At 42.4% G+C, this 14,696-nt stretch overlaps 1 protein-coding gene across 26 annotated transcripts in view; it reads right to left on the reverse strand.

Moving 5' to 3' along the window:
• Thrb (thyroid hormone receptor beta) overlaps positions 1-14,696 on the reverse strand; it is a 367,382-nt gene that overhangs the window by 18,512 nt on the left and 334,174 nt on the right. For all 26 annotated transcript variants that reach the window (XM_063257026.1, XM_063257019.1, XM_005008297.4 and 23 more), the window contains 2 exons: positions 13,193-13,398; positions 4,446-4,592 (listed from right to left, as the gene is read on the reverse strand). In XM_063257026.1, coding sequence (XP_063113096.1) covers positions 4,446-4,592; positions 13,193-13,398 — 353 coding nt within the window. The remainder of the gene's footprint in view (positions 1-4,445; positions 4,593-13,192; positions 13,399-14,696) is intronic.

Below are 14,696 nucleotides of genomic sequence, written 5' to 3' on the forward strand. Positions count from 1 at the left end.
GACGGAAAGGTAATTTCTAGAGGTGAGAAAGTTTAAATGCTTTTACCAAACCTATTTGAAAGGGTCTGAGTTAATAAGAGTGTTTGATGAATTAGGCATCATGCCAAAATTTACAGTTATTACCTTGTTTAATCTTTACAGCAATGCAGTAAGGTAAATATTTTATTTCTAATTTTATTCAGAGATGTGAAAACTGAGACACTGAAAGGGGAAGTAAATGCTGAAGGTCATAGAAATATTTTGGAGGTGAGGCTAGGCTTTGAAGCTAGAGCTGTCAAAATCCAATGCCAAGACAAGAAGAGAACATACCCATTTGAAGTACCCTGGGTGACTAAATTTCCATAAACAATGAACATATAAATTATACATAATATGTGCCTCTTCATTAAAGCTGCAACAAATTCTTTTTGGGACAAGCTCTTGGCAATATTTCATTAATCCAATATAGGTATTGGGGTCTATCATGTATAGCTGCAGTTCCATATGATGAATGTGATCATTATGTATATCTAACCTACACCAATAAACTTAATTAAGGATAAAAATTCAAAATAGGTTATTATATAGAAATCAAAGTAGGATGGAGGATGTAGCTCTGTGACCCAGCACCTGCCTGGCAAGTGTGAAGCCTTGAGTTTGAGTCTCAGCACTTAAAAAAGAAAAAAAAAGTGGAAGTACATTTAATACACAGTATTTCATAGTTTTTTCTAGCCCAGCCTAGTCATCTGACCATTTCATTTTCTTCTGCAGAATAAAACTCATTTAATATTTGGTTCTGGGATTTATACATATGAATGATTTCCTTCCATCTACTTTAAAAAGCACACAAAAGCACTGTGATTTGCTTTCATCTAGGGTCTGACTTGTACTGCTGACTTACGGCCTTGTGTCCTGGCCAAGGCATGGGAAGAGGTAGGAACTGGAGCTTGAGTAAAATTACAGGTGAAAGGGGAACTAGCAGGACAGGGCAGAGGCTGGCCAAGGGGAGGTCTCTCCTTTCTACCTCTCAGCGTCACCCAAAGGCATGTTAAACTCAGAAGCTCCAGTTTCTCCATTCCTCCGGAAGTTCCTAGTAACGTTCAGGAAGTGAGTTTGCTGACTCTACTCTTGGGAACGTTAGCAATGGAAATTACTAATCAGATAAAACCACTTAAGTTTCATAACTGTCACAAAGTATGCAAATATGGGCAGGCCCTGCCTTTGAAGTTGTCTTCATATGAATGAAGTAAAAGGTTTCTTTTTTAAAATCTACTAACCAGTGGTAATTAGTTCAGACTTAAATGAAAGCTGAGTGTTTGCAAAGGATTATCAGTAGTTTAAAAGTTGGATCAGACACCATTTTCTTTAGAAGGAGTGAGTAGGATACTGGTGAAATCTAACATGTAGGCACATAATCTCTTAGGGCCGTACTGCCACACTTTCATTGTGAGAATGTTCCCGAGAGGGCCTGACAGGCAGAGACAGCCAGAGGTCCTCCCACAGAGCCGTTCGCCTCCTGAGGAGAGCATCACTCAGGTTGACTGGCAAAGACAATGGAACATTCAAGGAGTGGTTCTTATGTTTGGCTTTGGCAGCTTTGCTGGCAATGGTTTTAGATCTTGTGAAGCTCTGGTGTCAGCCAGCTTTGTTTCAGGTTAGCAGGGATCTTGGCACAATAATTACCATGACACAGTTTGAATAGCAGATATGTCAAACTGCAACTGACAAGAGTCCTGGCTCCAGGACCACTTCGGATCTGTAGGTCACTCCAGTCTGTAGCTACCTCAGGATCCTATATAGTCCCTTACTCTTTGTGGGTTTTGAAGAGAGTGTAACAGCCTGGCAGGTGTCTGGCAACCTTCAACACTGGAAACATATGATCTGTGTCTTAAAAGGGCCACTCTCCTTTTCTTTATAAACAAAATACCAAGTTTGACAGAGCGATGGAATCTTGCCCAAGGAAGCAGGTTTACATTTCTAAGGGAAATTTGGGGAGAGAAGCTATGCTTTGAAAGTTTCATGTTGACCCCTGATCCATGGTGCAGATGTAAGAATGTGGTGTGTTTGTTACTGGGGTTGGAGATGGTGCCTTCTCCCTCACCCTCTCTTCTTCCTCTTCTTTAGCTGAAATATACTCTAGTGGTTGATTTACACAACTTTACATTTTTAAAAACATATTTGGTGGGCATTGGAAGGGTGCTTACTGTGTAATTGTCAGGCTAGCTTGAAGTAGTAAACTCACTAGAGTTCCTCTTAAACTACCAAGACAGGAGCCAAGGGACACAGAGACAGAGACAGAAAGAACCTGGAAGGGCCTGTGTATACAAAGCCAACTGGGCAAAAAATAAAGATAAGATTCAGAGTTAGCAAGAGGGGAAACCAAGCATCGGTGTGGAGATGTGAGAGCATGCTTTCTCCCTTGGGAGTAAATCAGTAGCATATATTAAAAGCCTTAAAGTGTTATCTATCTATCTATCTATGATTTATATCTATCTATCTATCTATCTATCTATCTATCTATCTATCTATTTCCTATCTATCTATCATCTTGGTCCTTAGATCCCAAATATAGGATTTACCCTAAGGAATTAGTGATGTGAGCAGAGCACAGTTGCCAGAATGGTTATCATAGCTTATTAGTAAAAGATTGGAAATGAATTACTGCATCAGTGAGAGCAACCTAAACTATGGTAGCCCCACTTTCTGGCATACTGTGCAATCATTAAAAGTCATTGTGTGGAAGGACACTGAAATGATATCCCACCATTGAGGGTAAAGTCAGGTGCAGTGGGCTGCTGGTAATATTCTATTTCTGGACCTTGATGCTGGTTATATGGATGAGTTCATGAACTGCATACTTATGATAGGGTGATCAAAATATACAGTAAATATTTAAATAAAAATTACAACATAAAACACATTGGCATTAATTTCCTCAAAATCTGCCCCTTCCACTTTGAATACACTTATCCTGTTGTCCTTGCCACTTTCTAAAGCAGTTTTGCAAGTCCTCTTTCATGAGTATCTTTATGAGATGATCAAAAATATGGTGAGTGCTGCGGCTGAGTGCCTTCCAACAGTAACGCAGCTCATGAAGACACTGTGGTATGTCCTTATCCACCTTATTCACTGGATCTGGCCTCATGTGATTTCTGGATCTTTGACAAAGTCAAAATGGCCATGGAGGACGAGCACACATTTTGAATTAATTCAGGACATGGGGCAGCCAAAACAGCACAACTAAAGATATTTGTGAAAGAGGGCTTCCAGAACTGCCTCAGAAAGTGGCAATGATGACAGAATAAGTATGTTCAAAGTGATGAGAAGAATTTTGAGGGAGGTTAATAGCAATGTGTCTTTTACTGTAATATATTTAAAAAACTAACCATTCACTGTACTTTTTGCTCACAGCTTCTCTCTAGCTGAGGTTGCTTATGGAAAAGGCTCACAGCAGTGTGTGAACCTCTCCACATAGTGTCTTTCCAGGGTCCCTTGAATGTGTGAAGAGCAGCAGACTGTCACCTGATGAAGTTTTTCAAGGGAAAAGTTCTCCAGGAAACATAATCAACCCCATTTGATTCAAAAAAGGACAGTCAGCGGCAGATTGGGAATGTCATAGATAAAATAACAGCAGTACCGGCAGCTAAAATTCATGGAACTGTATGACCCAGCCTCTGTCCAAGCATTTTCATAGATTACCCTACCTGAACCTCAGACAGCTCAAGACACCATTATAATTCCTATTTTAAAGATGAGATCACTGAGGATTAAGGACATTAAGTGTCTTGTTTAGGATTCCCACCCACATAGCGGACAGCAGAGCCGTGTCCTCAGCTGCCACATGATAGGACTGCTGAGGTGGGAGGAAATGTCCCAAAGGAAACTTCTGTGTGAGCTTGGTGGGTGGGCTCTGTAAACTGCACTGGAGATGGGGCAAGAAACAGTGAGTTGTCACAATGCAAGATTTAAGGTAATGATATAGCCTGGGTCTGTGAGGATTCCTGGACTTTACTCTTAAAGATTAAGAACACTACACAGCCTTTTTGCTGGGATATGTTGTGAAAAGAGGACAGAACCAGGTTTAAACTATGGCACTGCATTTGGATAAATTAATTTAATTTCTCTGATCATAATTTGCCCCATCTGCAAAATAGGATTAATAAAATCTTGCCTGTAGGTCTGCCACAGGGATTGGATTTAATGCTAGCAAACTCAAATATAGTTATTGGGATTTCATTCTGTGAGGCCTGGAGTCAGGCATGGAAGGGTCTTTATGGGTCTCCTGTGGGCAGGCTACTGAGTGGTGACAGAGGAGGGCAGGTGGGGACACAAATGAGATACTACCACTGCATTCAGATGACTAAGTCCTCCTGGTTAATAGTAAATTATAAACAATACCCAGTACTCCTGGAAATGGATGGAACCTTAATGAAAAACTAATGCAGAAGGAAAAACAGTGTGCTCACCTCGCAAAACATAGGCAACTTTTTGGCAAAATCCACCACTCTGGTGATTGCTGGTGTGATGATTTTTGTAAAATGGCTGAAGGCTTCCAAGTCAACCTTACCACCTTCCGGGGCATTGACTATTGGTGCTTGTCCAATATCTTCTGGCTAAGGAGGAGAAACAAAGATTTAAGTGAAGAGGCTGAAGGGAACTTGATTTACCATTGTCATCCTGTGGCAGAAGATCTCTTCTGAACTGACATCTGCTGAAGTTTTCCATTTCTACTTTGTTTATTAACAAACTGTATGGCTTTCCCCTCATTTGCATCGTTATTTCTCGGAGCAGGGAAGCATGTGTTGGTTGTTGCTTTGTAGGTCCCCAAGGATAACATTCACAGGATTGGCCCTGTGGGTGGGGGAGAGGAAAGGAGGAAGAAGTTTTTGTTTCTGTGCATGTGAAGGGTGCACACTCAGGCAGGTGACAATGCAGGTGGTGGCTTGGTATGGCATTTTCAGAGCACTGCATTGTGGAGAGAATGTGGGCGAAGTGGGCACAGTGTGGGCAGGGACAGGGCCACCCAGAAAACCTAGCACCTGTGGATGCTTTGTGGCTTCTGACTCAGCTGCTAAGGCTCAAGTTTTGGTGGTCTAGGTGAGCACTGAAGGGGGCAATCTTGAGGCTTTCTGTAGGGAACTGAACTGGGCAAATGTGGCCAACCATAGGGCAGAGATGGAAATACGCTGGTGTTCACCATCCTTGGGGCACTTCTCTGCTGTTCACCTGCTCAGGAACCATCCATGGGCCTTGCTGGTCAGGAGGTAGAGGGCAGCATGGGCATCACCTGGGGACACAGGTCCCTCCCCCAACCTGAGTTGACAGAATCAGCATAGAGCAAGGGTGCCAGGGCCCCAGGAGCCATCCAACACCGTAGCCTCACATTCTGTGCTTCCTCTCAGGATTTCTCCTTGTGCATGCTGTCAGGAGCAGTCTTCTCTAGTGCCCTTTCATCTCTGTGATACTAATAACCGTTTATTTTGTGGCCTAGAAGAGAGTCAACTCCTGCACACACTGCTATCTCTCAGGTAATGCTTACACAATATGTGGATTACAGATCAGCAAAGAAGAGGTCAGAGCAACAACATTTGGTGAGTCCTGGCCTGGGAGGTGGGTGATCCTGAGTCCACAGGGCAGCTTTTGTAGGAGCCCCATCTCACGCCGCCACAGCAGGGCTTTCACTCCCTGACCATATTCTGATAGCAGGAAGTGGACTTTCTACTCCTCTTCACACTTCCCTGCCAGCCTCTCCAGCTGTTGCTCTGGAAGTGTGACTGTCACCCATGAGATGACAGACTCATGGCCTGCTTGATGGTGGTCACTTTACCTAGGGCCACTGTGAATAGACCTGAACAAAGCCTGGTCTCTTCAGGCACCCAGGGGAGGAAGCTGGGGAGGGTGAGCAGGAGGAACAGGGAGGAGGAACTGACACAGAGATCGAGTTGACCAGGACCTCTCCTCCTCAGAAGCAGCGCAGTGAGGACAGTGCCTACACCAAGATTATGACCTGATATCATGGCCCCCACACTTCACTGTACATCAGAAGCCCCTGATTTTTGGATCCCACTCCCAGGATTTCTGACTCAGTGGGGCAGCAGCAGAGCCCGAGAACCTGTGATCTAATAAGTGTCTCTAGGACACTGGTGGTCTAGGGTCACGTTTTGACAACACTGGGCTGGAAGCAACCAATGCTGGCTTGGAGAAGCCCAACGGGCATGGCTCTTCCTACACATCCCGTTACAGCTCACACCCCAGTTTTAGTAGGGAGAAAGCAGCAGAGAAGCATCTTATTTGCAAGTTGACTCCCACTAGGGAAAACAGAAGCAGCCAGGCCCTGGAAGGCTGCCAGAGAAAGCATGAATCTAGCCTCAAGGAGGACTTTTAAGCATGTCATGTGACATGGTACCTGCTAGCAGCATTTACTACTTTTTGATTATGTATAGGATCTTTGCAGTTTAGTATGTTGTGTTGCAGTGACTTAGTGGATGAAATCTAGTTTCTGCTGTGTTTTCATGGTGAGTGAATGATATTTTGGGTCACTGTGGATATGAGAAATCCATAAAAGGCTCCTAGACTTGCCTTTCCTAGATGTATAGAGAATGGATGGGCTAATGTGGGAACATTTCTTAGAAATAAAAATATTTGACAATGTGGTTTTGGCCTAGCTGAATCTAAAGGCCTCCCCAGTGAATACGGATGGATATAATCTGTTTCATTTAAATGGTAAATTTCATGTTCATTGAAATCTAGTGGGCTAATGCTGATGTTAGTTAATTTCATTTCATCTTTGGGTATGTAGGGTGTTTGAGTCACTATCTGTGACCTCTCCAAAGATTTGAAAAAAATAAGTCACGTAAAGCAATACGGCAACTTAACCTCTCAGATATAACGTCAGAGACTTTTCTGTTGTAAAATATATATTAGGGTAGGAAAAATTATGTATATATAAAACCTATGAATCAACACAATTTTATATCAGGTATGAGAAATTAAGGCTGAGTAATACGGCCTGTTTGTCACTTTCCTACAGATTTTTCATCTGTAAGGACAACATGCAATTCAATATCTGACTACAGTAGATATCTGATTATAGCCTTGTATACCACCCCACAAAGCACACTGCTCTTATACATGATGTGTACTTGGTCAGTTCAGGTACTGATGCTAAATCTCTGGTGTGTAGACTCACCAGCGCAGAACTGAGCGGGGAGGTCTGACTTTGTCTCTGGGGGTCCAAGTGCTCCAGCTTGCTCATGGGGGAACTTCCAACTCTCACCATGACTTCTTTCCTCTTTGTCCTCCATGGACCTATGGAGCCAGCCCGTGGACTTCATGTCTCCACCACAACTTGCTTTACATTTTTCCATTTTGCTGAAGCCTCTGCTTCTGTTTTTCATTTTTATCCATTCTAAGTCCTGTCCATTTTTCAAGACCCAAGTAAAAACCCTGTCATATAGATTTCTTTCTAGGGTATCCAAGTTTGAAATGATGTCTGCTTCACTTGAACATGCATGGTGGCTCACGTATATCATTCCTATGGCATCAGGCATTTACTTATCACTTATTATTATAGTTATTGTATATAGTTATACATCAATGATAAAAATTTTTCAAATGAGTGGAGAATGAGTTTGTGTGCTTTGGCTCCTATGTAAAAGATACTGACTCAGATGGTGGAGGATAGAATGCTTGATGATTGAATGAATAAATGATTATTCATACATTTATTTAGCCATTATTTGTTGAGCAAGTACTATAGGTCAGATCTTGTTCTAGAATAGATACTTGATCCTGAGATTACAGCAACAAACAGTGTATCAACAAGGAACCTGCAATGCAGTAAAGATAGACAATAAATAGGAAAAATACATCTATCAAAGGATTACGCTTTGTGATAAGCCTGGAGGTACTTCACAGGTACCTGGCGGTGGGGTGGTCAGCCAAGACCTCACTGAAAAACACTGTGTGGGTTTTGACCTCAATAATTTTAAAGAGGTAACTTTAACCAAAACTGAAACCAAAGGAAGAGTATTTAAGGTGAGGGAAAAGCCAGTGCCAAGTTCCCAGAAATTCTTGTGGGAGGAACCCATCAATGCCATGACTTGAAGAAGAGGCAGGCAGGGTCCCATCATGCTGAACCCTGTGGACCAGGGAGAGGACATCGGCTTATTCTCAATGCAAATGCGGCAGCCACTGAAGGGCTATAGACAGTACAGATGCATGGGGAGATTTATGGTCACACGTGGAAGAGATGGGCCATAGGAAAACAGCGGCTGACAACAGCAGTAATTTGGGTATGCTGAAATGGTCTGGTAGCATGGATGGACGAAAGCAGAATTTGAGATGTGTCTTGGGGACTAAGATGGGGGTGAGGGCTCCATGGTGACTCACTTTGGCAGGGGCGTGGAGAGATGCAAAAAGAGAGTGAAGAGTGTGTGTTGGGGTGGCATCCACCCTTGCTTGGCATTTGGGGAGGCTGGTGTTAAGTGTCAATTAGCTGGCTCTGCTTTGTTGCATCAGTGTTGTTCAAGCTAAGCAGGAAATTCTGCCAGTTGACCTTTTCTCAAGTGGCTGGCTGGCTCAGAGGCAAGGATGTCTTGGCCTGACCTGGTAGCCCTGGGGCACATGCCAAGTAGGGAGGGGTGTTCACTGGTATCTTCTTGCACCTTTGCAAGGCTGGGCAAGAAAATATGGTGAATCAAGATTCTGGGGTCTTGAGAAATGATGTCAGGCTCACACTTTTCCTGAGATGAGCAGGAAAGATAGCGAAGGTGGTAGGGATGACGCATATAGTAACAACATGTGTGGTTGTTAACGATATGTCAGGTACTGTTAGATCCTGCGTAACTTCTATTTTTATACTATCTGGTTAGAGAAGTAAAATTACTTACTCAAGATCAGCAACAGAGGCAAGTGCTGAACCCAGGATGTTTGGTTCCAATGTCTTTTCTCCTAATTACACTGCTCCCAACCTTCTTCTGAAGTGATGACAATTTTGGGTGATGGATGCCTTCCTGACTTGATTGCACTATTCAAGCAAGGTTGAATCACCCACCTTACCTGATCTTTCTGTTTATGCTGCTTCTCTGAGGCTACCCTATTTGAGAATATGGGAAATGAGACAGTGACTCTGCCAGGAAAAAGTGGGCAAACTTGCTTTGATTTTAATGGCCACATTTCAAACTTGGTAGAAAGTCCATTCAAAGCCACTCCTTTACATACAAACTAAGGGAGAGAATAATGAGATGATGTTGACATAGGACAATGCTGAAAGGCAGGACTGTTGCCATGCGATTTATGCCAAAGCAAATGACTTGCTGAAACAGAGAGGCAGAGAAGTGAGTTATCTTTGACGCAGAGACCCGCTTTCCCTTGTTTGACACTGGACACTGCTTTTTTCTTTTCAGCCTGCTTCTCCTCTCTGTCATCACTACCATTACGCAAATTGCTCATGGTAAGACGGCATTTTTGTAGCCTCAGATATTTGAGTAGGTTGGAGAGAACTAGAAAATTGCATAATTTAAATGTTTTGAAGTAATTTTAATACAGGGCTCTAGGTTTATTATTAAAATTTGCATAGATTTTGCCAAAGTTCCACATTTGCCAAAGACTAATTCAGATTTAAAACCCAGGTCCAACCATCAGTCTCTTTTTCTGGCTTGAGTCCTAGTCCTCGGGTAGAAAGAGATTAAGTAGCTCCTTTGGGGGAATAAACTACTAACCCACTCCAGGTAAATGAATACTTCTAGCTTTTATGACAAGATGTAATTTTTAATCTCTCATGACATGTTACTATACCATTATTCACATAATAGATATTTTCAAATTATTCTTCAAAATAAGATGGGATATCACCACACAGAAATCAATGAAATAATATGTGTAGCAATGTTGCAAGCATAAAAGGGATCAACCACACGGGAAGTTCAAACCCCAGTGTGTAAAAGCTTCAGACATGGACACCATTTAGCAAAGCTGTCTTCAAGTAAGGATTCTTAATATCCTAGCAGGCAGAAGGATAGTTTTTATTTTGAGCATAAGTATACCAACAGAGGCATCCCACTGCATGAAGTATTTATAAATATATAAATGTAGTAGGATCCAGAACTTAACTGTACTATCTCTAAGGATGGGCCAGTGGAACAACTGTATGTTTAACTTAACACACACAAATATATTTAGTTGTGTGTATCTATTGTTGTATAACGAACATCCCCAAAACACAGTAGCTAAAGCAGCAATTTAAAATGAACTTTTAGTGTTTAGGGGTGTCTTTTATTCAGAAGTCATCAAATAGCTTTAAAGACTGGTGTCATTGGAGGTTTTTGTCCTTTCTTTCCTGGTGCCTGGGTTGGGAATCTTGTCTTTCCCATGTGGCTGGCTTGGGCTTCCTCACAGCATGGTTGTCTCAGAGTCCTTGGATATTTTTACATAGTACTTGGTTTCCACTCCAAGTGACCCAAATGGGAACTATAAAGCTTATTATAACCCAAACTTAGAAGTCTCTCAAGCATCTTTTCTGCCAAAATCCATTGTTCAAAGGAATCATAGAATAGCCCAGATTCCAGGAGAGGTGGAAGAGATTAAACTGGCTGAGTATACAGGTAGGAGCTTGGGAATGGCAGCCATCTTGAAGGCCTGCTACCATGGGTTCCAGCTACTGGAACTACAGGGGGTGGCACTGAAGTATTAATATTGAAGGGAACATGGTTTCTGCACACTAGGAAGTGCAGAGGTAACACAGAACAGAAGGCAATTGGCTGCTGCACATGAAGTGCATTGTAGAGACAGATGGGACCCCTCTAGGAATACTTGGCTTAGAGAAGAAATTATTTGTATTTGGATCAAGAATGAAGATTTCTTAAACAGATCAAAGATCTACAATAGATACATTTTATGACAGCTCCATGGGGCAGGGAAACTGCTATGTAAAACAGGTGCTCTGAACTGTAAGTTTCCCAAAGAAAACTTGTGAGTGGAGAAACTCATGGACCTGGTAAAAAAACAACTCAGGACAAATCATTCTATGTCATGCTATTTGGTTCCTTAAGGACCAGTGAAAACCATCAGGAGCCTATAAATTACAGGTACAGACCTCAAGGCTAGTTCTCATTACTAAATAATGTGCTGTCTTTGCCAAGGGAATCACCAGGTGAGGTGAAATATAATATTTTCTTAAGAGGTTGACTTTCTCAGTTTTTAGTCACAGTTCAAATGTCACCTCCTTGGACAGCCATGTTCTGTCTACATGTTCCTGTCTAGAGAAATGCAGGCTTTCTCTATTTCCAGTTCACAAATACTCTGTCCTGTCATAAGGTTTATTGCCTTTCTACTGCCTGTATTTATCTTGTTTGTTTAAACCTTATTGTCTATTCCCTTTTTGTAATGTGCTGACTTACTTCTTGGCACATAGTAGTTGTTTCTTAAATAAAATAGTAAGTACTTCAACTCTGGAAAGAAGCACCTTAATGGTCATTGAAGTTGATTTAATGACTACCTTTGGTGACTACTGGAACTAGTATCCATTCTTTTTTGAGAGTAAGTAAAACAAAAATGTAAAATTGTCTAAGAGAAGTCCAAGATTGGTCTGACATCCTTATTCTATACTTAGAATTAAGCTTGAATTTCACTCCATCACTAGTTAAAGCCAGAAAGCAACACGAGGGTTGGAAATGGAGGTCAATCATTTGTGGCTGACACAATCAGAGTAATGACAGATTTAGGCTTGTGGTTAGGGCTGTCTTGCTCTGCCCTATATATATATTGGGTAACACTGATCTATTGATTGAGAGTAGTGGTTTTTTTTTTTTTATTTCCTGGCAGATACAGCAGCATGGGGGTAAGCATGTAAAGTGAATGCACCATAATGCTGCCCTTGCAAGAAGCTTGTTTCTTTCAGAGGCTTTTTTATGTTTGTGCAGGGGACAAGTTGCATGGTATACATGGCTGCTACCATGTATGACCTAAACTTCTCTGCCTCAGCTTTTCCTGCTGTAAAGTGGAGATAACAATCATATCTCCCTCTAGGGTTGGTACAGGAAGTTACTATACGGAAAACTTAGAATAGTACGTGGCATATAGTAACGGTCATCTGAGGATTTGCTAGCATTGCTATTTGTGCTGGCATTATCATTTCATTGCAATAAAATCAATAGCTTCAGGACAGGTAGATTATATGTGAATGTTGTCTTTCCTAAAACTTCTGGAAAGTTGTTATATTAACAAAATTTTTCATTGTAGCAGTGATCTAAGATACAAGGATAATTCTACTACTGCATTTCTGTGTCCAGATTGGAAAGTCCTCTGACATTCCCTGGGGATACAAATGGACCTGCAGGATACCTGATGTCAGGGTTCAGCAGCTGCTCATAAGGGCTTCCAGTCACTACCCAGGAGCAGGGTCAGTCTCAGAGAGGGCCAGACATGGGCTGGGGCAGGTAGTACATTTGATGAGGTGTGTGGAGAGCCTGACTTGGAACCAAAAGACCTGAGGTACCTTTGGGACCTAGTTGAGTCCAGTTTTAGCATGTGATCTTGGCTGTTTGCATTTTCTGTAAAATGAGGCTAAAATTCCCACCTTCTTCAAAATACTCTGAAGTTTATATGACAAATAAATGGGAAGGCTTTCACAACTGCACATTTGTATAAAACTATCAGATAACCAATATTCCACAAGTCTGGGTGGCTTTGTTTTCTCTACACGCCCTCTCTGCATCTCTGTTTCTTCATATCCACTGTCTTTCTGGACTCAGTCTCATTATTTTAAGCTAAAAATTTTGACCTCTATTGATGTAAAAACACATTTTTGATATGGGACACATCACCCTAGAGGTTATTCTAATGCATAATGGTATTTTGGGGTAATCTTAGAGGCTTAAGCATGTATCTACTAGACATCTGAGAGGAGAAATGAACGTAAAAATGGAAACCTCGGAGGTAGTGAATTTCACATAGTTTGTTCAAAACTGGCCTGAGTAACAGCAAAAACAAACTGAAGTAGTGCTGGCCAAGAAACAGCTTTGGAATCCAGTGAATTGTGAAGGTAAGAGGGGCATAAAGTCTCACATAGGCCTGGTTTGCACCTGGTCCTATCAGAGGTGCTGTTTCTCTGTCAGCGAAATGGGACATCACAACAGCACCCTGGGATTCCGAGGACTTGCTGAGCTGAGGGAGAAAGCACCTACTATGTGACCAATAGTGAGCTATGCCTTACCAGGAATTTCCGTTTTTGCTTCCAATGGCTGCCCTGGGCATTGGTGGCCACGTGAGCTTCAGTGACCGTTTTGATGAGCTCCCACTCCTCATCCGTGGGCTCTGGCTTGTGCCCTATGGATTTCTGCAGCTCTTCCCGTCGCCTCTTTTCTCGGTTCTCCTCAATCAGCTTCCTCTTGGCCAGCCTCTTGCTGTCATCCAGCACCACTGGGAGGGAGAAAGGTGAGGATACACGTGGCTACTCCCCAAACATGTGGCAGGCTACACATGCTGGAGCCTCAGGGGTGGGGGTCACCGAGGCACAAGTAGCTCAGTGGGTTTCTGAAGGGGAAAATAAGTCACACCGGGGATTTTCTTCCTTTGGAAGCAAACTGCTGCTGGCCAGCCACTGTCCAACATAAGCCCTTGTGCCAAATTCCCAGTGCCCAATCAGCTTTGCAAAACAACCCTCTGGGGATGCTTGGGTTTTGGGCCCTCGAGCTCTACAGGAGGCAGCCTGAGGAAAGAGTGTGGCACACAGAAGCAAAGTCTGTTCTATTTGCAGGATTACACATAAATAGGTCTAGCCAGCCATCTGAGTTCACTCAGGGCTTTTCTTCTTCCCTCCTTCCTTAAGATTCCTCTTAAAATAGTAAGGAGTCTTCAAGTCAAAGAGAAATTGTGGAGCGGTAATGTGAGGCTCCTGGTTCCCTCTTCAGAGGCAAAGAACCCCAACTCCTCACTGGCTCCTTAAAGCCTCCACAGATACTCATTTTACAGTGCTCCCTATTTGATCAACTGGCGATGGTAATTAAAGAGCCAGGCTTCGGACTCTAGACAGCCATGGATTTGAATTCTGACTCTAGTACTTGAGGCTGTGTGGCTTCTGAAAAGTTGCTTAGGCTCTCTGCACTTTCTGTCATTTTTTCCTAAATGAATTGAGATCAGTAATATACTGCACAAGGTACTGAACGTTGTAATGCTCAGTAAATATAACCACAACCATTATAATTTATGCAAAAGGGAAGCAAGAAGAGCAGATAGCAATATCCTGTGCTTCCATGATTAACTTCCAAAACAAAACCATTTCATTTGTCTCATAGGAACTATCAGTGGAACGGGAAGTTGCAGAGTCACAGTGTTTTAGACCCAGAAGAGACCTTAGACATCACCCAACTTCCTCCTTTCACAGAAGAGGAAACTGATCCAGAGGGGTTGTGATTTGCTCATTGCAGGGCCAGGCCTAAGCCTTTTGACTTCAGTTCTACAACAGCACTGTTCTAGGACCATTTCTTAATGACCTGAGAGGAAAAGTGGGGAAAAAACCAGAAGAGGAAGAGAATCAAGATGCCCAGATAACCCATAAATAGAATACCAAACCCCAGGGAATCTAGACTGGACTGGGTTGTCAAAATGAGCATTTATAATGGTCAGGAATATGGATAAGGTCTGATGAATCACTTTGGTTCTTGCAGCAAAGGGTAGTAAATACCCAGGGCCACATTATCTGAATGTGTCTGGTGTGT

This window comes from Cavia porcellus, unplaced genomic scaffold, assembly GCF_034190915.1.
Source record: "Cavia porcellus strain 051 isolate PalLab524CR breed Dunkin Hartley unplaced genomic scaffold, mCavPor4.1 scaffold_10, whole genome shotgun sequence".
Lineage (NCBI taxonomy): Eukaryota > Metazoa > Chordata > Mammalia > Rodentia > Caviidae > Cavia > Cavia porcellus.